General features: G+C 40.9%; 1 protein-coding gene across 1 annotated transcript in view; it reads left to right on the forward strand.

The window, feature by feature from the left end:
• Positions 1–25,330, forward strand: part of akt1 (AKT serine/threonine kinase 1) — a 39,653-nt gene that overhangs the window by 1,602 nt on the left and 12,721 nt on the right. Inside the window, exons 2-3 of the mRNA XM_088432884.1 lie at positions 6,867–7,012; positions 23,126–23,254. Of these exons, the coding sequence (XP_088289010.1) occupies positions 6,967–7,012; positions 23,126–23,254 (175 nt within the window). The 5' untranslated portion in view covers positions 6,867–6,966. The remainder of the gene's footprint in view (positions 1–6,866; positions 7,013–23,125; positions 23,255–25,330) is intronic.

Below are 25,330 nucleotides of genomic sequence, written 5' to 3' on the forward strand. Positions count from 1 at the left end.
AGTCAGATGTATTGTGCCCAATTGCGCCACAGGAGTTAAGACCTTATCACTGAGAAGGATATGCTTCTCACAATGGCTGCCCACTGTTTGCGTCACATGTGCGTACCCTTCTTCAGTTTGTGACAGCCCACTCAGAACATTGCAGCCCAAATACACTGGTAACAGTTATTCAATTGATCATGATCACATTTACAGTCAGGTTAGGAATAAATATTCATAGTCAAAACTTTAAATGTCGTTAGAGAAGCTCTTCAGGACACTGCAGGTGACCCACATTCAAGTCCATAATAGTTTAAGGTTTGTGTTCAATAGTCAGGTTGAAGCACCCTTCTAATCTTCTTGGTACACCTCAAGATTTTTTTCCTTTTTACAAAGGATTCTTTCATAGGCTGTCATGACAATTTATTTACTCCTTGCGAGGTCAAACCCGTGGAGTCATAATGTGTTTGTTAATCATCCAAGCACATTGTGTAATATTTTAACATTAATAGTATAACTTCAAAAGAGATTCTGAAAGTATTTAGCCATTTTCAGCAGTATAAAGTTAATATTTTATCTATAAGTGATGTTATGACAGCTTTATTTTTCCATGTACAACTAATACCTTTAAAAACACCGTTTGCCACTTTATGTCCACTGAAAATGACATCACATGTTGTCACCACTCGGGTAATGACGGCTCATCTGTTTTCTGATCTTTGCAAACTTAAAATACACAGGCTGAGAAGGACCGTCTGTGCTGACCTTGATCAACGGGACATAACCCGGCTTCAGTTGGTGCTCAGTCCATATAGTTTTTTTTCAAGGCTCCTTGTCATGAAGCACATGCTGAAAATGCAGAAGCATTTGCCAGAGGAAGGCATTCTGTCAGTAACTCGTCGCTTTAACCGTCAGATTGCTCACTTTGTTTAAAGGTAATAAGTGTACATGAAAATTAATTTGATCAAATGAATTGAGAAAATATTAACTTTATACTGTGGAAAAATGGCTCGATAAATTTTGCATCTCTTTCAAAAACAATAAATGAGGGACTCACCTCTAACTTTAATGGCTTCAGTGTACTGTACCTGAAGATATTGGTCATGAATCTATTAGTAAAAGAGTGGTTCTTAGTCTTCTGAACCCTGAACATTTCATACGTGCATTGACGGAGCCCTTCGTAACTGGAAAAAAATGGTTTTATTTTTGTAACGTTGATATACATATATCATCACAAAATGAACCATAGCTAGTGTCCAACAAATCATACATTTCACTCAAAAATAGCAGCCCTCAACTCAATTAAAATCTACTGCAAATCAATATAACTTTTGCTAGTGCCTTAGGAAAGTTTACGAATTCTCAGCTTGACCTTGGCAAATGCCACTCTCAATAGTATGATTTTCTCAACAGTCTGTTTTTTTTTTGTTTGTTTGTTTATGTCTACCATCTTCAAAGACTTGCTTGCAAAGATGCTCAAAGGATTGCTATGATTTGGTGACACCAAAAGACGGACATTGTTGTTGGAGGGGAGTCTCTTCACATAATGTGTCAACATTCTTTATCAGCGTACATTATGTTCTTTCGAGCCATATTGTACTAAGCAGCCAGGACTGGGATGTGCATATGACTTTTGTCACCATATCCTTAACCCTCAAGACTTCAGAGCCATTTGACTTCATAGGTTAAACTTTACTTGTGAATAATTGTCATCTTTTTCACAGTCATGTTTTTTTCATGAAACTTCATTGAGGAACTTAGCACTCTCTATTTGACCAAACATTACAGCAGTCACTGTAGGATCTATTTCCCATTGCCAAGTGTTCATGATGGATGGTCTCATTTCCAATGTTGTAAATACTTGAGTAAAAGCATATACGATTTGTAACTGTAAACCAGCCGCTGACTGTTGCCTGCCCCAGCAGCAGCAGAAAATAGAGCATAAACAAGCTTACAACCATTGATCTGTGATGAAGGAAGTAGTGTGGTGGGGTTGGCCTGAATTTCTTCCTCCTGCCATAAACACTTGTGACTGTCCTCGCTAGTTCGAGTCACAGACGCAGTATGTGTGTGTGTTTCTGTGTCTGTGGGATCTTCACTTCATGACACTGATTTGCATTGAATGAGCTGGCCCCCAGAGCCGGAGCCAAGAAGATGAATGATTAAAAGCCGCAGTGACAGTAAGGCAGGCAGGCGGTGGCGGCGCAGAGGCCTGAGGACCATGTGACCCGCTGTCAGGGTACTGGGTTCATTCAGTGGCTGCTGGCTGCAGCCCTGGCAGCAGCCCAGCTTTTTCCACACAGGCCGCAGTAGCAACAGGTCGCTCCCATTAAAAGAGCAGCAGTCTGTTGTGGCTCCAGAGCAGCTCTTGTGCATGTGTTGCTTTTTCGGCTGCGGCGTACGCACCCCGGTTTGTTTGTCTGAAGTATTTCAACGTGTATATAATGTGTTCGTGCTTGTGGCATGGCGTCTGCTACGAAATACCTTAATGTTTGTGATAGCTTGGAGTTTAGTTAGCACCCAATGTTAGCTTTTTTACATTAAGAAAGCAACGTGACAAGATTTCCTGGAAATGACAATCACTAAAAATGTAAAGATGTAAAATGGCTACAGGTACCTCATCCAGAATACAACACACGGAGAATTTTGAAAATCGGATGACGGGGTCTGGAGGAATTTCTCTTTTTTTTGGAGTGACTGACCTTTTTTCTGAGTTTAGTCGTGACATTAGCAAGCTGAGCTGCGATTGGTCATTACATGAATCCTGAGTACATGTGATGCCATTTTCAGTCAACAGCAAATCACAAAATGTGTTTTTAAAGCTATTCATTGTTCGTGAAAAATAATTTAGCAACCAAAATAAACAAGGACATAATATTAGCTTTGTTAAAGTTTAAAATATACTAAATAAATAACTTAAAAGTAGATTCTTCTAAATTTGGAACACAATGCACCTTTTGTTTGTTAGGATTTTTTTTAAACAAAGAAATGAAATCTCAACATTTATATTTTTTTAACTTTTAGAGAACTTGACTGACTGTAGAAAACCATAAGGAGCTACTGTATTTACCGATGTTAAGAACCTGTATCATGTAAACTTTCCACAGTTAAATATATGCTTATAAATGATGAAATCCTACCTTTGGCACATTTCCAATAATTTGCACAATTTCTTATGAAGTATGAGTTTATTTGGTAGCAACATTTTAAACCAGCAAGTGAAACATTTTGTTGACTGAAACCACACCTCTATCCGTGCGGTTTCCGCCCCACCTTCATGATGCCATTCTAAAGCCGACCAGCCACGAAACAATAACAAAGAGAAAAGCTAGCATAACCTTTGTGTATGTAAATTTATGTGCGCAACTGTGATTTTGCAATGTCAAGAAACTTGATCGTAGATTTAAACAGTACAGGGTACTTCACAACACGAAAGGTAAGATGTTAGTTGTAGAATAAAAAATGCCTCATCAATCCGCAGTCCTTATTCAGCATGAACAATACATGTCGTTCATTTCTATACAGCGGAGCTAACGTGAATTTAAAGCTTGACCTGGGCGATATTTGATTTTCTCAATTCCGATTTCTTGCTGCGGGCACCCCCCCCCCCCCCCCCCCCCCCTCCCTCCCATTTGCCGTGGCAGGTTTGCCACCATGAGCTTCCGTAGCTTCTCCAGTCCTTCTTTTTTGCTTTGCACTCGTGCCAAACAGAAGGCTACGATGAAGGCTACGAAGAAGCCAAAGATGTCTCTGTACGACTTCTTTTTTCGAAAGAGGTCTCCACATGACCTCTTTTCATCTGTGAAGCCCTTTGAGACTTCGGTGATTTAGGGCTATACAAATAAAATTTGATCGATTGATTGATTGAAGGCTACGGCTAGAGAAAGTGGTCGCAACACTTAGGGAAAAAAAAATACTAAAAATGTATATCAATGACTAATTAGGCTCTTGTTTTGAAATTGGTCTTCAAAAGCAATTGTGATGGCTGGCATGAAAGCATTTTAAGTGCTCATTCCATTTTTTTCTTCCGTTCTTGCTACTCCCACGAATTTCCACCACTTCTGGGTCACAAGCCCTACAACCTTACTGCCATAACCAAAAATGCAGTCTCTTGGCTCATTGATATAAGTGAGCAGAACAACAGTAAAAGGTGTGTTTATCACCTCCACTTGGTGAGATATTTATTTGAGCCTCGTGGTGAACTGATATGACTCGTCATCTGTCAATAGTCACATTCACTTCCTGTTATTGTCCTAAGCAGTAGGCTGGCTGAGGCCACTCTCACAGAGCTCTTTTGATGGATTTACTCCGATGGAGCGGCAGCAGACAAATTGATTTCAGTGGAAGGGCAGAGATCGCCTGGTGCAGTGTGTGACATTTGTGTGAACAAGTAGGGAAATTGATCCCTTCTCCTCCTGTCCTGTGTTCAAAGCTGTATTTACGAGAGGTAAATGAAGAGAAAGGTCAAGTAGTTTGTCATGATGGCTTCCCAGTTTTGAATTTTTAATTTTTTAATTTTCAATTACTGGAAATTGAGAACTGCTGAAATCATTGCTTCTTTTAAACTGTGTTTTATACCAGTGTGCAATAACTGCACAACTCATTTGGTACACTTAAACAGTCTAAAGATAACCATGATAAACTTGTGTTAGTATGCCTTGACTCGGACAGTAGTTCTGTGGAAATTATTTAGTAGCAGGTTTATTGTTGTATCTCTCCATGGGATTAAATCATATTCTCTGCCTACCACTAAAGTAGGGCTGCAGCTGTCAAGTATTTTTCCTATTTAGATATCCTGCAGAAAATTTTAATCAAATGACACGTTTCCTATTATGAATGGCCAAATTTGTTCATTTTTGATAACTAACTAACTGTTAAACAGTAGATTTTAGACAAATCACGCCCCATAAATTTAGAAGAGATTGACAGCTTATACAGCCCATGTGAGTCAGCATGGTTTGTTTAAATGTAAACAGTAAGAACGGCAACTGTCAGGCTGTCTGCTTCAAAGTGTACAAGGTCATTACGTCCATATAGCCAGCCTAAATGAAGCACTCGAGTGTTTAATAAGCCTAATTTATGTTAGACACAGGTGAAATGGAGCCTGAGTCACCAGTAAACGCAGGAATAGGTGCCATATGTCAATGTTCATTATAATTATGTTGATTGTTAGTGCCCTGAACTGGTGATCACAGGTGATTTCCGAACAACTTTGTATTGTTTGTATCAGAAATAGGGAGCAACAGTTTCAGAAGAGAAGCTAGTCGATTTGTTAATTTGTGGCACGCTGGCAGGAACAACTTAAAAATAAAAGTGTTTCAAGGTATTTATGTCAATATATTATATGGTAAACTAAGGTTTATATGAAGTTGGCCTTTCTGCTGCAGTTCGTTTTTTTTTGCTGTTTTGCAGAGCATTAACAATTGTTACTGCGATTGACTTGACATATTTTTTCCTGACTTATACACTAAGTAGATATTAAGGGCAAGAAAAAAATGCCTCATGCGTGTTTTAACTGAGATATTCTATATACTTGAGGATTCGTTTTCACTGCACTGAACAGATGTAAAAAAAATAAATAAATAAATAGAACTTTTTTTATATATATTGTAATCACTCTCATGAGATCAAGTCTTTAAGCATGTCGGCATCTTTGCGATAACCTGACGCTGACCAATAGCAGACCAGCATCTTGAGACGCCGTGACCCAGACCATCGTAGTGACCCCGTGACGGCGACCAATAGCAGACCAGCATTTTAGTGACATACAGTATGAGATGATGTGTGTAGTGACGTATGAGCACGGTGGGACTCGCAGAATCACACCCACGAACACTGACCCGCCGAGTTTGAATTTTGTTATTGTTGATGTTCTAAAGCGGGAAAAATGTAAAGTGGCATAACGTAAAAAACGTAAGCTGGGGACACAGTAACCCGGGGGTCCACTGTATATTTCAAAAAAATTGCTCTTACCCAGTGTTATTGGCCTGCTAAAGTAGCATCCATGCCTTTCTGTTTATCATAAAATAAAACATCAACTATTCTATTACCTGATCACATATGGAAGTTTGTACTGCACTTATCAGTGTAAGTGCGTCATATGCTTCAGTTATTTTAGGTGTTATGCACACATCAGGCAAGCAGTTTGTCTGCACAAGTTCACATTTCTGTCTTCTTGCACCAAGGGTCAGACATGAGAAAACAACTCTCACATGCATGGCAGGTAAAAGTTGTTTACATTCTTAGACTGTTTTAGGCAACAAACTAAGCTACAACTATCCAAACTCTTTAAATAATCACCTCACACGGTCAAATGTTCACGAGGAAAAATCCTGTCAAGAAGGATTGTGCTTTTTCTAATGCATAGTTAGGTTTAGACACCTTGTTGGTGCAGTGGTTAGCACATCCGCCTCACAGTTCAGGGACCCAAGTTCGAAACCACTTTTCTCTGGCCTTCCTGTGTGCAGTTTGCATGTTTCTCTGGGCGCTCCGGTTTCCTTCCACAAAAACTTGCGTGGTAGGTGTATTGGGCATACTAAATTGCTCTTATGTGTGATTGGGTGCATGAATGGTTGTTCGTCTCTGTGTGCCCTGCAATTGGCTGGCAACCAGTTCAGCGTGTCCCCTACCAACTCCCTGAAGCCAGCTGGGATAGCCACCAGCAAGCCTGCGACCCTTTTGAAGATAAGCAGCTGTAGAAAATGAAAGGATGGATGGATTAGGATTAGAAACACGGAAGCTATGCCTTTTACCGCCTAAATCACTAAACACCAGCTACTGGGTTTCATTGCTTCTTTTCTGAGTTGACCTGAAGGTTAATATTCAAACAAGTGGAAAAAATGTGTCACCTCAATATAGAGCTAATTTTTACCTTTTTCAACTAATAGATAACCACGGACCTCGTGCACTGGTGTGATTGAAGAGAACTTGGGAAAACGAAGTGACTCTTCCTGTGGAAATCCTGGATTCTTTACCCTGTCCACCAACATGACCAATGTGGTGATCGTCAAGGAGGGATGGCTGCACAAAAGAGGTACAAATACATTTTCTCTGAAATGTAGATTTTATGCTAATGTACGGTATAACACATGTAGACATCAAGTGTTCATTAACTGTTGTACAAAAGGTCCTCTGTCACAGACAACTTTAACTTTGAAGACAAACAAAAAGAGCAAGACACTGTATATGACAGATTGAGTTGCAGTGTCGTTCTTCACAAATCACATATTTGATCTTTCTTGACTGTAAAAGGTTGATAACCTTTCTAAGTAGTAAAACTGGTGCTTCGCGGTTTTTAATGTTCGTTAGGAATTTTCTTTTTCAGAAATTCATCCTAATGTACGTTCTTCTGCTATCGTTGTTGCCAGTGGCCCTTCTTTCAGAATCATTGTTGCTAGAAAAAAAAAGACAGATTACCCCCTCAAGAAACAAAAAAAACACATGTGAAAATGATATTGTTATTCTCTGAAGTCCAGCGAGATAGTCTCACATGATATGCTGACAAAGTTTTATGCTTCTTTAGCAGCGTATCTCTGGCATCAGGCCAAAAGCTATTTAGTAAGTAGTAAGTAGTATTTCAGTGACTTTACTTTTTTATCCATTCATTTTCTTAATTATTTTCCATTGTGTAGTGTTGAAAATGTCTTGCGTCCTGTCATTATGCAATACTATTGGTTGAATAAAGTTGCCGTTTTGGGGGTCTCTTGAAAAGTGACAACTTTGGTGATTTGAGGATTCCCTCTCTTATGTTGGTAGTAATATGTTTCTTTAACTTTCACAAAATTACACTCAGGCTTTTCTATTCCTTCTATTTTTTCTAAATAAGTACTTAAGATAACAGATCTTTTGCTTATGAAATATTTTAGAATGATAACCTTCAAATGATAGCACTTACATAGCTGTTGTAGAATATTGCACAGTCATCATTCCCACATTCAACAGAAACTGTCCTAAGCATGCAAATCTTTGTATATAAAAACAATGTAGCAGTCATGCTGCACACCACAATCTAAATAGGGGAAGCTTAGAGCTGATTCCCAGAAACTACTTTTTTTCTAAACAAAATTTTGAGACAAGACACTCAAACGCAGCGTATTTCCAGTCTTAGCACACTGCATTTGTAACCAAACTGGAAATGTAGCATAACATATGAATCACTTACAAAATGCTGTTTGAAATCAAAACGGTCTCTCCTAATTGTAACATTTTTCGAATGTTGCAATAATGTTTTATGTAATCTGAGATGCACTACTGTACATTAAATATTTTGGAAATTGGAATTTTCATCCCAACTTAGGTAACTAATGATCAAATATGATGCAGTATACTTTAAAATAATTTTAAGTTGAAAAAATGTCTGAATATTTAGATAGCCATCCATTTTCCAGTGGGTTTTAATGAACTATGCCAAAGTTGTGTGGTGTGGCGGGTGTGAGTCCTGTTGTTTGGATGATGAGGCATTCCTCACATACCTGCTGACTTTGAGTGCTTTATGTGTGCACACTATCTCAGCCCTCAACCCACAGCTGTCCCTCAGAGTCCACCACCAGAGGCTATAATAAATGTGATAAGCAAACTGTGTGAGACCGTTGACGACTCCTAAGGACCTAGACCAAAGAACCAGGCATTTCCTGGAAGGGGGTAAACCGTGGTTCTGGCTGGGGGACAAGGCGATGGGAGAAGGTCATAAGAACATTTTCTGGGACACCATACCAGAGATGCTGTTGGGTTGATTGCTAACTACAGGGTTCCCTCACTACCTCGCGCTTCATCTTTTGTGCCCTAAGTTCTTCTTGTTTTTTTATTTTTTTCCCATTACAAAAAGCTATACTGCGGAGAGGCTCACTGTTAAGGTTTCCTGCATGCCAAACAGATGAGTTGACTGTAATTGCACTCTTCCAACATCAACCTATAGTAGAGCAGGTAACTGACCAAATATTATAACAGGGAAGCAGAGTTTATACTTGTAATTCCAATTACTTACAAGAGCACTGTATTCTGTACTGACTGTATTGCCCCTTCCGTGCATTCTTGGTGTGAGGTGGAGATCGTTGGGAAGCTGTTACAAGTTGTAATGAATCGGAATTCTGAGTGGGAACTCAGTTTCCTTGTTATCTTGTTTGGTCAGCTACAGCCTCCACTCTAGGTCGACGTCCGAGGGCCGTTACTCCAAGGGCAACTCTGGCCATCTGTTCCCCGACTTCGGCCAAGGGGATGGAAATGGGAAGGGAGAACAGTACAGTTACTGTATAAGATAGATTAGATAGATATAGATAGATACATTCACTATAAAATGTCATTTATTTGATTAGTCTGAAGAATTTAGTGGTGAAATGATGAATGTCAAATTAACTAATAATTATAGGATTCTATTTACTAGGAAGGAGGATGACATCTATCATGACTTCAACCTGATTGGGACCTGTGATAGGGAAAACTCATTTTTATGATCTGGCTTGAAAACATGTCGGACCAACAATGATTGAAGGGGGTCAGAGCGCTGACTGTCGGACCTGCAAAAAAAATCTTAATGCCCACTTCTGATAAATCCACTCCATTAACCATGCAAGACATTTTCAACCATATACTTTTACTGTGGCAAACACAGACCAACATTTTTTTAAAAGATTACAGACCAAACCAGTAATTGAACCAATTGAATTATGAATTTTATTTTGTTTAAGTTTTTGTTTCACTCTGGGAACAGATCACTTCCTCACCTTGCCATTTCATCCAGCACTCTGAGGGCAACCTCGATGTTCCAACACCAGCTGAGATTTTTTTTTTTTCCTCATGGGTTCTGTTGAGATTGAGATACCTGAGCCACCTAATGAAAATGAAAATCAAATTTTATTGTCATTGCATACAACAGCAAAATTCATTTTAATGTTTTGACACACCCAAGGAACATAACAATTCAGGTACGCCGTCTGGATCCTATTAATGTGGATCTGCTTCTCGCCATGTTCTTTCGGTCATGACCCACAGCTCAGGCTCATAGACTCAGTCAATACTTCAACACAGCAGACCTCAAAGAGGCTACTACTGATAGTGCATTAATACACCTGTTTTACCAATTCACTCACGCAGGATTGAGACTCCAGGATATACTGGTATGTGAATACCTTCACTTGAGACTGAATCTCTAGTAGGCTAGTAGCCCATGAGAAGAGAATCCTACGCTGTCTACTTGAGCCATGCCTGGCAGGGCCTCATGGGCCCAGGCCCGGTTATCTAGTGCAGTGGTCCCCAACCCCCGGTCCGCAGACCGGTACCGGTCCGTGGAACAACTGGTACCGGGCCGCGTGGGCTGCACCCGAAATAATGTTTAGGAGATGATTTTGTTTCATGGAGTTCGCGTGACTGGGCGCGAAGGCAGGTTGGGCGACGCGATGGAAGCGAATGGAGCGACGCAAATGGCCGCGCGCGGTCACGAGAAGCGAAATTTCGCCTTTTGCGTTAAGTATTTTTTAATGTTATTTTTTAACGGTGATCAAAAGGTTGGGGACCACTGATCTAGTGTACTTAGGACTGGTTTCAGTTGTGGGTCACTAGCATTGTTTCCAAACTCTGCCAAAATAACTTTGTTTAACACTGTTGTGATGATCCAAATGTCATTCAAGATTCAAGAGTTATATTGTCTAATGCATAGTAACACTACACAATGAAATTCTTTTTCTGTTCACTTACCCGAACAAACTTACATTACACACATTAGAGCAAATAATGAAGTAGACAAACTAGGCAATGCAAACAGTAATAGTGCAATAAGGGCAGTGATAATGAGGCACTAATTTAAAAATATACTATATGCTGATCATATAAGGACGAACATATAAGGATGATACTGGAAAATATTATGTAATCAGCAATCTAAATCGAAGGAGTTGTAAGGTGTATATGTGCATGTGGTACAGTGACTGGTAACGGAGCCGATTAGTGCGTGAGGAATTCATTCAGAATCCTGATGGCCTGTCGGTGGAGGCTGTTAGCCAGTCTCGTAGTCTTGGCCGTCAGGCTCCCATAGCGTCTGCCTGATGGCAGCAGTTTACACAGGTTGTGTTGTGGGTGAGTATTGTCTCTGATGAGGTTGGGTATCCTCCACAGAACCCTGGTGTGGTAAATGTCCTGCAGTGAGAGGAAGGCTGCGCTACAGATGCGCTGTGACATCTTGATCACACGCTGGAGAGCCTTCCTGTCTTGTTCTGTACAGTTGCCGTACCAGACTGTGAAAGAGATGGCGAGGACACTTTGAATTATGCATCTGTAGAAGTTGTTGAGAATCTTTGCTGAGATGCCAAATGTCTTCAGTCTCCTCAAAAAGTACAGTCTCTGTTGGGACTATTGATGATGTGTCGGGTGAGATCCGCGCTGATGTGGGCGCAGACGAGTTTAAAGGTTTTCACCTTCTCCACCGTTGTCCTTTTGATGAGTAGTGGTGGTTTGTGCGACTCCATCTGCCGCCTTGGGTCGATGATCAGCTCTTTGGTCTTGTCTGTGTTGACGTGGAGATTGTTGCTGCGACACCAGGCCACAAGGTCTGCCACCTCTTTCCTGTATGCTGTCTCGACCCCACCAGTGATCAGCCCATCTCATCTGTTGTCTTTCTTTTAAAAACCTGAAACTCAGCACATATCACACAGTTTTCTAATGGTTAAGAATGGATCAACTCTGTTCGTCAGAAATATTATTCTTTCATTAGCAGAACCTTTGCTAATTTTGATGGTTGCTGTAATTAAGAAAAGCATGACATCAAACTGTTTAAAAAGAGAACAGAAACATCTTTTTAGTGAAAGAAATTGCCTGATTGTAAACTGCTTGTTTGTCCTCTGTTTTCTCTGCCCTCTCTCAACTTGGCTAATTTTTCCACACATTCATAGTTTCAAGAGCACAGATGATATAATATGATGAAAACTTAATAGTAAAAGTGTAACTAAAAAAAAGCTGTGAAATAGTTACCAGTAAGTAAACAGTCATGCTGCGTTGCTGAAAATGTGCTCATACACTCAGACATGCTCAGGTTCAAGCTGTGGCAGCCCTCTACTTGTGACATTAAACAAACAACCTTTCAGGAACAGTGAGTTGGCACGCTGTCACAGTCAAGCAGCTGTGCCCTATGAAATGTCATCCAGAACCTTTTACGTTTTGATCGGACGGCGTCCGCCTGACTTCTTGACAGCAAGGCATTTCATGTCGCGTCACTGTCATGTGCTCTTTGCCCCAGAGCCACCGCACAGAAGGTGAACCTCCAGTAGCCATGTCTTGGTGTCCATCACCTCAGCATCTTGCCTCCCATGTTGCACCTTGAGCGGGGTTTAACTGTGTTAGTGCCACCCAATTGCTTCACAGCTCCACATGGGTGTTCTAACAGCTTGCTTTTACCACATTCAAATGTCTGTCAAATGCTGACTGAATTCAAACTACTTTTTTTTTCCAAGATCTGTCTAGGAATGGAGTAGATCATTTATTCCAAAATGTCTGCTGCCACCTCAGACTTGTCAGGTTTTCAACAATCAACATCAGTTGATTGCTGACATTGCAAATGTTGCTCCCAAATCAAACCTTTCCTTTCACTGGCAAATGCGTCCAGCTCTTCCAGTCGAAACTCTTGAGTTATACCGGACCAACCACGAGACATAAGTCACTCCATTGTGTTCTGAATCATCCCCAGTGGCTCCTCCTGATGCGAAATGCTTGGATCACCTTACCAGGAGGCGTCCTGGGGGCCTTTTGATCAGAAGTCCAAGCCACCTCATTTGCCGCATTTGTCATTTGAAACTAATTCATTAGTAATTACAGATCTAAATTCTCAGCCATGTCATTGTATTTTATTTTTCTGGACAGGGCTTGCCCAGTGGCATAGCTTTTCTACTTTCTTTGTAATCCAGCAGGGCATTCCACGTCATGTGTTGCATCTCCACTTGGCTGCGGTGCGCCACCGCAATGACGCCGCACTCCCCTGTCCACTGCATGCTTCTCCACTCCGTCCCTGGAAGGTCATAGTGCATTTGCGCAGGACTACCACGCAGAACAGATTTTCCGCAACGCATATCTTCCAGAATTTTTTTTACGAACGGACAACATGGCGAAGTGAGTTGGGTCATGCTTATGGAAGTTCGCCTTGTAAAAACACTGTAATGATTCATCTGAAAAGGAATATCGTGATCTAAATCCTGTAAACAACTCCTGGCGAGCAACACATCTGGAAATGAGTCTGTTTAGATCGTTTGAATCGACTAGGATTCTCTACCTCTGTTATAGAGTAGTGTTGTTTCTATGCTGTAGAGTCAATTTACTGCCACATGTAGTATGGTAGAATATTATCTGACTGCAGGAAAAGCCACTCAGCGTATACAATGCTGCAAAGCATATGCCGGCACATCAAGTATAAACCAAGATAGACTTTTCCCGCAGGCTTGTTTTCACCGTAGTGAATTTCATTTCATTGCAAATGCAGAAAAAAAAAAAAACATTTTGTATTACGCAACAGGGGATTCTTCCTTGTATGAGGAAGTAAAAAAGAGTGAAAGGCTTCTTTTGGGTTCATCCAATTAATCAGCAAAGGAGACGGCAATCCTATCTGTGTGGGGTGCTTTTTCTGTGTAAATCCAGATTTAGATCACGTACTTTTTCCTGTTTGGTGCTTTCTGTACTGTACAATTGACCACGGTGCAAGGCGGCGGACCAGATTTTTCAAGTCCTGCGTAAGGTTGGCAGACAGCGCAGCCACGACCCCGTGCAGCACGGCAGATACGCAAGATGTGGAACTGCTCTCATTCATTAACACGGCTCCATCGTGCTGAGCAGAGCTGAGATGCAACGCAGTAAGTGGAATCCAGGGGTTAGGTTGTAAATTCTCTGGATTGTGTACTCTGTTTTGGAAGGGCAGTTGTAGAATGCTGCCATGAATCTAAGCAACATTAGTATTTTGTTTAATATATAATGTACTCTATAGATAGTGCAAACCTTATTTGTTTAGACGTCCTATTGTCAACAGTACTCTTTAAATGTGTTTGTGGCCTCTAGTTGGTACAGGATGGAGGGGTGTGTTATTCATTTTAGCAAGTGTGTTTATCTAATGCTCTTGTCAAAGCCAGAGCATCATCCAACATCAAAGAGCAGATTGTGGGGTCCCTAGTTTCCAGGCAAGTACTGTGGCCAAGAACTGAGTGGAGTCCAACGAAACAGCGTTCGCCTGTCCTCTGCCTTTCCCTGGCCCTTGTGTGCTTGACTCATTTGCTTCTTGATATGTATAAAGAGCGAGGCCCCTCGTTAGGCTAACGAAGGCCACGGCAACTATTGGAACTGGGTAGCATGCTCAGCTGGCTCCAACTAAAGGAAGGGAACACAGCATTAGATGTTGTGAGAGAAAGCTAGAGGGGCAGGCAATAAGAGACAGAAATTAAACAGTGACTCTGTGATGCTCCCAGAACATTTTTCAGTGACCCAGTCAGCCTCACAAATTCCATTAATGTTGCATGTGAGATGCTATAGTTTTACCACTCAAGGCTCTGATTGAGAGCTCATCTGCTCATTGGCTACGTTGCCTGTCATTTGACTCATGTGAACACGTCTGACCGGCCTGCCTTTCCAAGTGAGACCTTTTTGGTGGTATAGAAGGCATGAAGCAAAGTGGGCCCAAGGGTTGGAGGTGAGGAGTGCGATGTTCGATTAATATTCCAAAATTCTGCTGCCACTTGCAGCTATTGAAGTATTGGAAAAAAAATTAAATGTTCACAGATTTGAAATAATTAACTGCAAGTAAATTTGATACTTCCTGCTCTTTTGAGGCATTTTTAGCAGTTCTGAACAAAGTTTTGTGACATAACAGTAAGGGTAATTTTCATGTGGATCTCAAATGACTGACAGGCTGCTTGATGCTCATTTTTGTCCTTAACCTCAACCTCATGAATGATCTTAAAAGAATGCTGACTTTATTTACCCATCTTCTGCACTAAAAAGTTAATATTTTTACTTTAATTCATTTGATCACCTGAGCTGAGCCGTCATTGGTTATTACCCGAGCACTGAGTTCATGTGATGTAATTTTCAGTGATGAGCAAGAGGCAAATGTGTTTTTAAAAGTATTTCTTTAATTGTACATGAAAAATATTTTAGTAATCAATGAGACACACAATAGGAACTTTTTATTCCTGAAAATAGCTAATTAATGTATCTCCTTCATATGTAAGGCACATCCAACCTATCCACAGTGTTGGTGCATCACTTGCTGCCATAATAAGTGTAAAATAAAGCAAAATATGTGCCATATCTTTTACATTGATTGAGTGTTGCCATGTTTAGGTAATTGTCTGATCATTCTGGCAATTACATATGAAGAAGACACTGCCAACTCCAGATTTAAAAGAAGAAAAAAAAACAGTTAGCACATGGTCTCTATTTTTAGAGACTAAATATGATACTTTAGGAGCTGTCTGGAGATCTCCTCTGTAGCAGAGTCCAGCAGCAGAAGGGTGTCACACCGGGAAGCCAAAACTTCCTGGCTGCCGGCATGGACCCCCTGCTCTCTTTAATGGGAAGCAGTCTTAGTGCTAAATGTGGTGTAGAGAAGTAAATTACTGGGCTGCAGCTGTCTGCTGGTTGGTGTGTATCGGGGGGACCTGGAAGCTGAGGGAGGTGGCATCTCCGCTGCTTACCTCTTCTTTCGGCAAGCCTACTGTGCTTACTTTGCTGTATAGAGTCCGCCTGCTCACCTTTACCATCGGATTCAGCAGATACCTGATTCCTTTACTATTAGTCCCCTGGCATCAACCACTGGTGTTCTTTCTTTTTACGTTTTCACTTACATGTTTTCCTGTTCCTACTTGTCATGTCAGTTTGTCAGTGTTTCCTCTGCTGAAGTCCTGCAAGTCTTTTTCCGTTTCCAGAACCCCAGTATTCTGTTGATAGGATAACAGTCCCATGCAAACTCAAGTCTCATGGTCGGAGTGGCTGTGGACTTGTGGGAGTGCTCTTGTCTCTCAACATCAATCACATCACTGACACCAGATATTGAAATATGTGGGGAATACTGGTGAGGCTCAGCTGTTTTTCAGAAAAATTGTTGACTGTACCATATGTATCATCCGCATAAGTATATTCAGTTTACTAAATGTACTCACTCGAGTTGAAATGAATCAGATTATCTGTGAATATTCTGTCTATCATTTAGATAACCTTTTTAAAGTTAAAACGGCAAATCCTCAGAATTTCATATCAGTAGAAAATATTCTTCAATCTCTTGTATCTCCCATGAAAGCAGTCTGATTATCTTGTGTTGAATCAAAATAAAACATTTCTTTGGAGAACAGTGAGTATATTTATTTTCCGACATGTTGAGAACCAATGCATCTGAATAACAATTTATGTTTTCTGCACTATCAGTCAGAAATGAAATCCGTTTATTAGAACAAAAGAATGGAAATTCAAACAGTTTGGTCCATTTCATTAAATAATTGACAAATAAATTAAAATACTTGTTAGTTGCAGCACTAGCATTCATTAACCTGCTCAGGAAATGCTAAATCTACTGGTCAGATTTAAATATTAATATAGTTTTTTTTTTGTTAAACTTCTTGTTTGTGTTACATTCTGTCATTAAAAGTTTATAGCTTAAAAATGTTTGTCTTGTTTGGCTTGCAGTTACTAGGTTTGTTAAACCATATCCATAGGCTGTTTGTTTAGCCAGAGAAAGCGGGCAACTCTCAACCCTAGTGTGGCAGGGGGAACTACCCACAGTCTCTATGGTAATCAGCAGGTGTCACTCACCACAGAGAAGAAGTGAGGGCTTTCTTATGAGCGTGAGAAAGAGGGGCCGCTTCCCTCGTGCCCCCACCCTGCTTCCTTTCTTTTTTATCCTGTTGGGGCAGCAGCATCAACCACAGTGATGGAGAGAAAGATGGGTAAAAGGAGGGGATAGAGAAGGCTACATAGAGGCAGGGGTGGGCCTCCCCTGCAACCTGTTGATACTGCTGCCAAAGCCCTGGCATTGAAGTACCACATCCAGCTGCGTATGAGCAGGAAGAATCAACAAAGTGGTTTTCTGTAGAAAGGAGTAAAAAAAAGAAAAAAAAAGTGGCATGTTCAGGATAAAATGTGGGCCTAATAATGACGTATATGGGCACGGTGAGAAAATGGGCGAGCAAAGGGTGTCCTTGCAATGCGAGAGGCCAAAGTTACAACTCGGTGCCAATTGCATTCTAGTGTTGCTTATTTCTTAGGCTCATTTGTAACCCCTTGCATCAGGAAGACCTCTTCTCTGGAAGCAGGCTGGCTGCCTGTGGCTCATTGAGATGCAGGGCACTTGGTGGCAGGCTGCAGCTGCAGCCGACAGGCAGAACACGGCAGAAAAGGGCTGAGGGGCTGGCGGGGTGCTTGTGGGGGCAGGGGAGGGGGACAACAAAAGGCACCAACCCCCTCCCCAGTGCTATGGAGTTTAAATTCCCTAATCCCCCCCCCCCCCCCCCCCCCCCCACCCTCTCCCCACCCATACCTCATCCGATTCTCACCACTCACACAAACACACATACTCTGTTCATGTAGTTAGCGCTGGCTCCCTTCCTCTCATCCCCAAGCCATGAATGGCCAGGCATGGACAAAGACCAACAGCAGCCCCCTCAGGAAGTCCGACCTCTGGGTGTGGGCACTGAGAGCCGGATTTTGTCTGACACTCTCTGGTACATCTCACTGTGTTAGTGCCCAAATATCTGGTTGTAGTTTGTATCTCACCACATATCAGATTATTTTTATATACGTGTATATTTTTTAAGGGTCCTAATATGGGTTGAGTCCGCTCGTTCTGAGACAAGTAAAAATACATTAGATTTTGAGACAAAACTGAGAACCTCAAAACCTGTTCTAGAGATGTTTTTGAGACCAGGATTGATCTGGAACAGCAGGACTAGTATCTGGTGTACAATAGTTTCCTCGTATTAAATTTGATAGTGTAGTGAATCATGTTTCAGAGATGTTTTGCTTTAAGTATTTAACCTCTGTCCTTATTTAATGTAAGTTGTTACCCCTGTCCTTATTTCAACTCTGTTGAAATCACATTCCATGGGTGTATTGGGCCTCTGATTTTTCACATGCAGGGATATATGATACAAACAAATATGACAACTTGCCCTCATGCATCTGTGACCAAACCTGTTCTTTTCCTGTCTCCCTTGCCATGAGCAGGTCTAGGGTATGGAGGGTGTGTCAGTGGCAGGTTGTGGCTGTAAACACAATGCCGTACAGCAGTTGGCAAATAAAGATGAATTCTGTTTGTTTGGCAGTGGTCTCTGTTCATTATTTTCCACTTTGCCCAGCGCGCATCTCCGACCTCAGCAGCTGCTTGTCATGTAAAGACACTTTATCAGCCCCTGACATCTCCTTCCATAAACACGCACTGAGTACACACAGCTAACACACACTCTACTTGCAGTTCTACATATGTGAGGAACATATGTAGTGATCTGTCTCACTACTCCGCTCAGTTCTTCGCACACTATGAAGCTTTCTCGCCCCCTTGGATTCAATCATCTTTCTTCTGGCGTCAAATCTGTCTTCTTCTGTCAAACAACCAGTTTCATTGAGTAATGCTTTACTGGCAATGTTTGGGCTGTCTTAGTCATAGCTTCACTGTCACAGCAGTTTCTCACAAAGGCTTGTCACAGAGAGGTTGTAGTCTCTCTTTCTATTGGCCAGTTTCCTGTATTGGAAGACACAACATGAAAAAGAGGTGGTTTATTGGAAGGCTGGGATGATGAGCTAAAAGCAGAAAGCTCTCACGTTGTTAAGGGAACCATTGTCATTTGTCAGTAGTTCGTACTATGTTCTGCACTCTCGAGTGGAAGTACTGACATGTATCATTACCCTCTGAAAGCCAGGCACTGAAAATGTAATTGATCTCGTTAAATTGTGACGGTGGACAAGTGTGTTTTCACTAGGCCACACAATATATACAAATTGCACCTCTGCCAATAAGTACTATCCTGTGTCTGAGTCAACAATTAAAACGCTTAAGCATCGTTCTCGCTTTTTGTTATGCCATGGGATGATAGATGCAATGTGTGTGGAAAGCAGAGTAAAAGTGGAAGGGGAAGTAGTGTAAATAGGAAGTTCTCAAGGGTCATCTTTGTTGTTTAGACAGACTGGGTGAAGTGTGTGTGTGTGTGTGTGTGGGGGGGGTTGCGCAGCAGCATTGCTGCAGACAAACTCAGACAACCGGATGAGACTGCTTCCACTCTTGTCATGTGATCAGTCACAAAGAAAGCAGTTGCTGTACACCTGTCAAAAAAGCCCGGATGCCCTTGCGTCCTTTTTTATTTCACACAAAAAGTTACTAATGTCGCAATATTGATTCAGCAACCACCCCGCCACAATTCAATGTCGATTCAACTAATCCTTTCAATCGATTCACCTTCTGGACAGTAGGTCGCACTTTGCATGAGATGTACAGTATGTTGTATGGGCAAAAGCGGCATTCAACCAAGCAACATCAATATGGCAACAAAAGCCAACTGCAGCAACCTAAAGTGAGTGCCTTCGACCTTGAAATCTGTTTAGGCCACTACGAGGCGGTTGGGAACTGTCTTTGCACAGTAGATAACAGTGTATCTGACATCATTCATATGGTATGTAAGGACCTTCAAGGTGGAAAACCAGCACTTTAATAAAATGGTACAGGCATTCAAACCACAATTTGTAATACCAACACAAAACACTTGGCAAATGTTACCATCTTAAAATTTTACAAAGTTAGATATGTAGTTAAGATTAAAATAGATATGGTGCTAACATATAAACGTACGGGGGTTAATTTTCATTTTTTGTGTATTATTTTAATTTTGAGTAGTTTTTGGTTCTTTCAAGCCATGAAATTGACTTATGGTTGTCGAATAAAATGTGACTTTTGATTACATGCAAACATCAATTTCTTGAAATTGAAGCATGAAAATAAGCACTTGCTGAAGATGGTATTTGTGTCTTCATGTTGTTTGTAATGATGGTGTCATATTACGATATCTCAGCGTTGTGCACATCATGTGCTCAATGTGGGCTGGCATGAATTGTAACTTGGGGATATAGGTCAGCCAAATATTGACCACAGAGTGAGACCAGCTGCACCCCAAATGATGGGACCTGACCAAAGAAAAACAACTTGCGTATGTGGTGGACAGCTGATACTTTGATGACTGAATGCATCCTTACCCATTATAGATTTCAGCTATCTGCCGGCACCGTGATGTAGTCACTGACAACCCTTGTGCTCTATTAATCCTTATTGTAAAAAAAAAAATAATAAATAAACAAAAACTCAGATTTGACTGATGACAGAGGATATGATTTAAATGGGTGCAACATTGCAAACCTTGCAGAACACCAGATGAAATATTATGTTTTGTGTGATGAGGACTGAATATGAGACATCTGCTGCAGATAGAAGACAAAAGTACTTTGGACTGCAGGGCAGATGTTTTGTCTTCAGGCCAACACCTTCTCAATAAGTCTTGACAGCTCATTTAGAGAGTGCTTCACCTCTTATCCGGTCAAGTCTGCCAGAATGTCCATACTTTACTTAAGTGTCCTTTTCCTTTCAATCCCTTGCGTCCTATCCCGGAAATCTATTTCTGACTTTTTCCCACTAGGGTTTCTTGCTCTTGTCATTATGTGATGCAGTAATAGGAAGTCCGTTAATTCATGGTTAAAAGTACAAATCTTATAAAGTGGCATTTCATCAGTTGAAATTGTATACAGAAAAGAGAGAGATCACAAGAAATTGTGTTGAACACATCCCTTATCAGTTTCACGTGTGCCTGAGAGGGCAACAGAAGCTTATATTGACAGACACCCTATGTCTCTCGCGCTCACTCAAACCCACACACACACCACTCCTGTGTTCGGGAAATGGGGCAATTAAGGACAGCTTGCTACAACTCTGCATGGGGCTAATATGTGTCTCCATAATTAAAAATGAATTACTCTTTTTTTCCTTTATAAATATTCAAGTTCCACTTCTTCGTGTGCTGCTGCCATGCTATGATACGTAGGGTAGTTTTCCCCCATCTGCACAACATCTGGTGCAGCATTTCCTGAAGCATCACCAGAATAAATTGAGTTTTGTTGGAGATGGACACGCATGACTTGAAGTTACGGATGTTGTCTTCAAATCGAACCGAGCTTTTGGCAAATGTATTGCTGCTGTTTATAGAACCTCTCAGACAGTGGACTAATTCAGATGCATCCAAATTGTCCACTATTCCACTGCTTGCGATCCTTTTGTAATTGTACGATTTTTGATTGTTGGTTTTCACTTGTAAAAGTGGGAAAAATACGTATTTCACCTTTGTGAGCCCAAGTCTACATACTTTGTAATTAATGCAGTCTATGTGGTACAGTCCTCACTATTGAGTTATATTCAGAGGTGGTGTGTCAGTAAATTTTGCCAGTCCATTATTCATCAGCAGCCAGAACTACCCGTCTGTTATCACTAGTCCATCATTATTTCAAGCCAAACCAAACTAATGGTCAGTCCATCACCGTCATTTTAACTGTTGTTCCATCCTTACTAAATTACTGTTCATCACCGTTATTTCATCATGGTTATTTTAGGACCGTCAGCCAACTCGTCATAGTTTTTAAATTGACCTCCCGTCTTTGTTAAACTACAGTTTGCTAATGCTAAAGCTACAGTTGGTCAATATTTATTTTACCACGGACGGATCTTTTATCTACCACTTACTATGTCAGATGCATTCACAGTACAAGCAGTATTTACTCCAGTGAATAATCAAGATATTCCATACTATTTACAATCATCTGTTTGACTTGAACGTCAAAAAAATCAAATATACTGTGTTCACCTTGTCACCCAGTAGTAGAGAAACCTGAGGTAATAAAAGTAGATCAGATAATTTAACACTCAGGGTCTCTCCCCTGTGCGACCTTCTAGCTTACCATATCCCAAACAGAATGTAGTTGTACCCCGAACCAAAAGTAATTGTTGTTCAAATATTCTTGAAATAATTTTACCAAGATCTAACAGAAACCTTAACAGTAATGGTTTATATGCAAACAAGTACACATACATCAATCACACTCATACAAAGACCGTAGTTTGTGTTGTCATAGCAACCAATTGAAAGTAATACTAGCAGCAGTGTCTGCAGGGTTTAATGTGAAAACCGAATCACTCACTCTCACATGTATTTAGCCTATGCATTGTGCTCCAAGCAACCCCAGCCAGCAAACACACACGAGACAAAGGTACATGTTCCCATCAGCAAACCGGGCATCTGTCAGTGATGGACTGACTATTATGTTGGTACTTCATCCCAACTTCACCTTTCTTAGTCAGTCCTTTGTGTGTTTCAATGACAGACTGACAGACCTTCCATCAGTGCTGATTGAATGTCCACCTTCCCTATTTTATTTATTTTCCTTGACTTTGTTTTATGTGGTCGCATACAATTTGGCAAACAAAAAGTCAATGCAAGGGGTCCTGTTTTATGAAGTTGGAAACTAGCATACAGCTAAAACAAGCAAATTTACAGAACTGTTGATTGATATGCACTCTCCCTGATTAAAAATAAACAAATACAATAAATGAATGATTGAAGAGATCAAATAGATTCTGTGCACTGCTGTGAATAACAATAATCTGCAAGTAATTGACAAACCCAAAGGGAAACTCCTATTATAATTCATTGATACCAAAATGACACAAGATATTGGCAAAGCACTCTTTTAGCTCATATTAAGCTCCACATTTCACCACAACGAAGTTTTCTGGCACCAGGATGCCACAAGATGGTACCAAACTGGTACTTTTAATTGCTTTGATCTATGAACAAAAACAGACATCACAAGACTCTTCTGTGAGGGAGTTAGACGGACAGAGGAAAGGGTCCTGACATGTGCTAAAAACAATTTGTCCCACAGCTGACCTCCAGTAAAAGAAAGGTGGTGATAAGATGGTAATTTCAAACACTAGAACAGCATAGTAATGACCACACTGCAGGAAAGGCATTGCAGAATGGCAAATTCAAACAAAATAGAGAACATGTTCTCAAATATTTTACGATGTCTTGTGCTTGCCCAGTTGCTTCTGTATTATTTTGTCATATTTCTTATCTGTTATTTTGTTGCCTATTTTCTCTGTCAGGAGAATACATCAAGACTTGGAGACCAAGGTATTTTCTCCTGAAGAGTGATGGTACATTCATTGGCTACAAAGAGCGACCGCAAGATGTTGACCAGCTGGAAACCCCCTTAAATAACTTCTCGGTAGCACGTGAGTATACCCCCCCCCCCCCCCCCTCCCCTCTAGGAGTTCCTTTTCTCCATACTTGCGTTGTTGTAACAGTTATAGTAGGTTCACAGATATATTAGAGCAATTTTATTAGGAAATGCCTTTAAATATCCTAATGTTTTGAATTGCAGTATTGCAGTGACTTGTTTGTCATTCATCATAAATTACATGGGCGACTTGACGACGCAGTGCATAGCAAGTCCCCATCACCGTTCAGGTGTCTGAGTTCAAATCTACCTCCCTCCGGCCTTCCTGTGTTGAGTTTGTACATACTTGCATCTATTGAGCCCATGGGTGCTCTCCGGGTACTACGGTTTCCTTCCACACACGAAAACATGCATGGCAGGTGTATTGGCCATACTAAATTGTCCTTAGGTGTGATTGGGTGCGTGAATGGTTGTTCATCTCAGTGTGCCCTGCAATTGGCTGCCAAGCAGTTCAGAGTGTCCTCCGCCTACTGCCCGAAGTCAGCTGGGATAGACACCAGCAAGTCTGCGACACTTATGAGGATAAGTGGCTCTGGAAAATGGATGGATGGATAAATTACATAGAAAAACAATATACATGTTAGAAAATGCTTTCGTAAGAATATTCACAATTTCAGTTTGCTCTCAATGTTTATCATTTTAAAGACATTTAAAGACAAAGTGACTTCACATTCTGTTGGCCCCGAATTGAGGCAGCTGCCTGCGATACTTTTAGAAGTCAGCAATTAATAAAACATTCCATTCAACCACTAAAATGTTTTCTTATTTCAGTAGATTTTTTTTCCTTTTTAAAGTATATGCTATAATCAGATTAAAAATATAATACCAGTTATGGTCTATTAACGTCTGATGTGCGGACCGTGAGTAATCACTGTTGAACTGATGCAGAGCACCAATACTACTTCTACTTTTGATGCAAACATTATCAGTTACAAACACAATGGCAGATAATTGTTGACAGAGTTTTGTTTCTGACGCACATGATGATTCGCCATGGTAAGACGACTGCCGAGGACTTACTCGGATTATAAATAAATAAATAATATAAAAAAATACCAAAGATATTTACCAATGTGGTCATGGGTTCAATTCTGGTTTTAGCTTTTCTGTGTTGAGTTTGCATGTTCTCCCCTTGCCCACGTGGGTTTTCTCTGGAGACTCAGGTTTCCTCCCACATTCGAAAAACAAGCCTAGTAGGCGCACTGAACACTCTAGGTCCTTCGGTGTGATTGTGAGTGTGAATGGTTGTTCATCTTTGTGGGATCTGCGATTGGCGGGTAACAAGCTCATGGTGTACCCTGCCTACTGCCCAAAGACGACTGACAAAGGCTTCAGCACGCCTGCCACCCTAGTGAGGATAAATGACTGAGAAAATGGATGGACAGCTGAATGGAAGGGGTAATTTGGTAATTAATTAAATCATTTGCACTTAGTGTTGTTGAGATTTTTTTTTTCTTTGCATTATTGGCTCCTGACATTTATACGTTTCCTGTGTTCTTTGTAATCATCTTCTTAAGTGCTGTGCACATATGCACAAATGCTGAAAGCTACCCAGGACAATCCATCTTCAAAAAGTTGTTGTGTTCAGTTCACTCTTCCAATGACTGAATTTTGCAATTAGACAGCCCACTGTTAGTTGAAATGTTTCCTCTCAGACACTTTTGAGTTATTGTGGCTATTAGCTGCCTGACTTCTATTAATCTGCTCTGAGGCGCTGCCGCCATCAGCGGTCGCTTTGGTTTTCTGAGACCACGGCACAGAGGACACGTGGCGCGTCGCTGCCGACGAGGGTGCGGCAGCTGGATTGTATTCCACCCCTCATAGAGTCATGTTGGGTCTCAGTGGTGGTCCACTCTGCTGTCCTCCATCCATCAGATTGAGGGCATTTTGTGTCGCCTTCCAACACATATGCTTACATTTTTCATTTGGCAACAGATGTTAATGCTGAAAAATCAGAAGGAAATGTGTGTTCCCTGAATGGACTACTTATTAGTTTATTGAAACATTAGAAAATCGCACCACTAACACGGCGAACAAAATTATTACCGTATTCTTCTAACTATAAGTTAAA

The sequence above is a fragment of the Hippichthys cyanospilos genome, chromosome 14, assembly GCF_059441005.1.
Source record: "Hippichthys cyanospilos isolate Australia breed blue-spotted pipefish chromosome 14, RoL_Hcya_1.0, whole genome shotgun sequence".
NCBI lineage: Eukaryota > Metazoa > Chordata > Actinopteri > Syngnathiformes > Syngnathidae > Hippichthys > Hippichthys cyanospilos.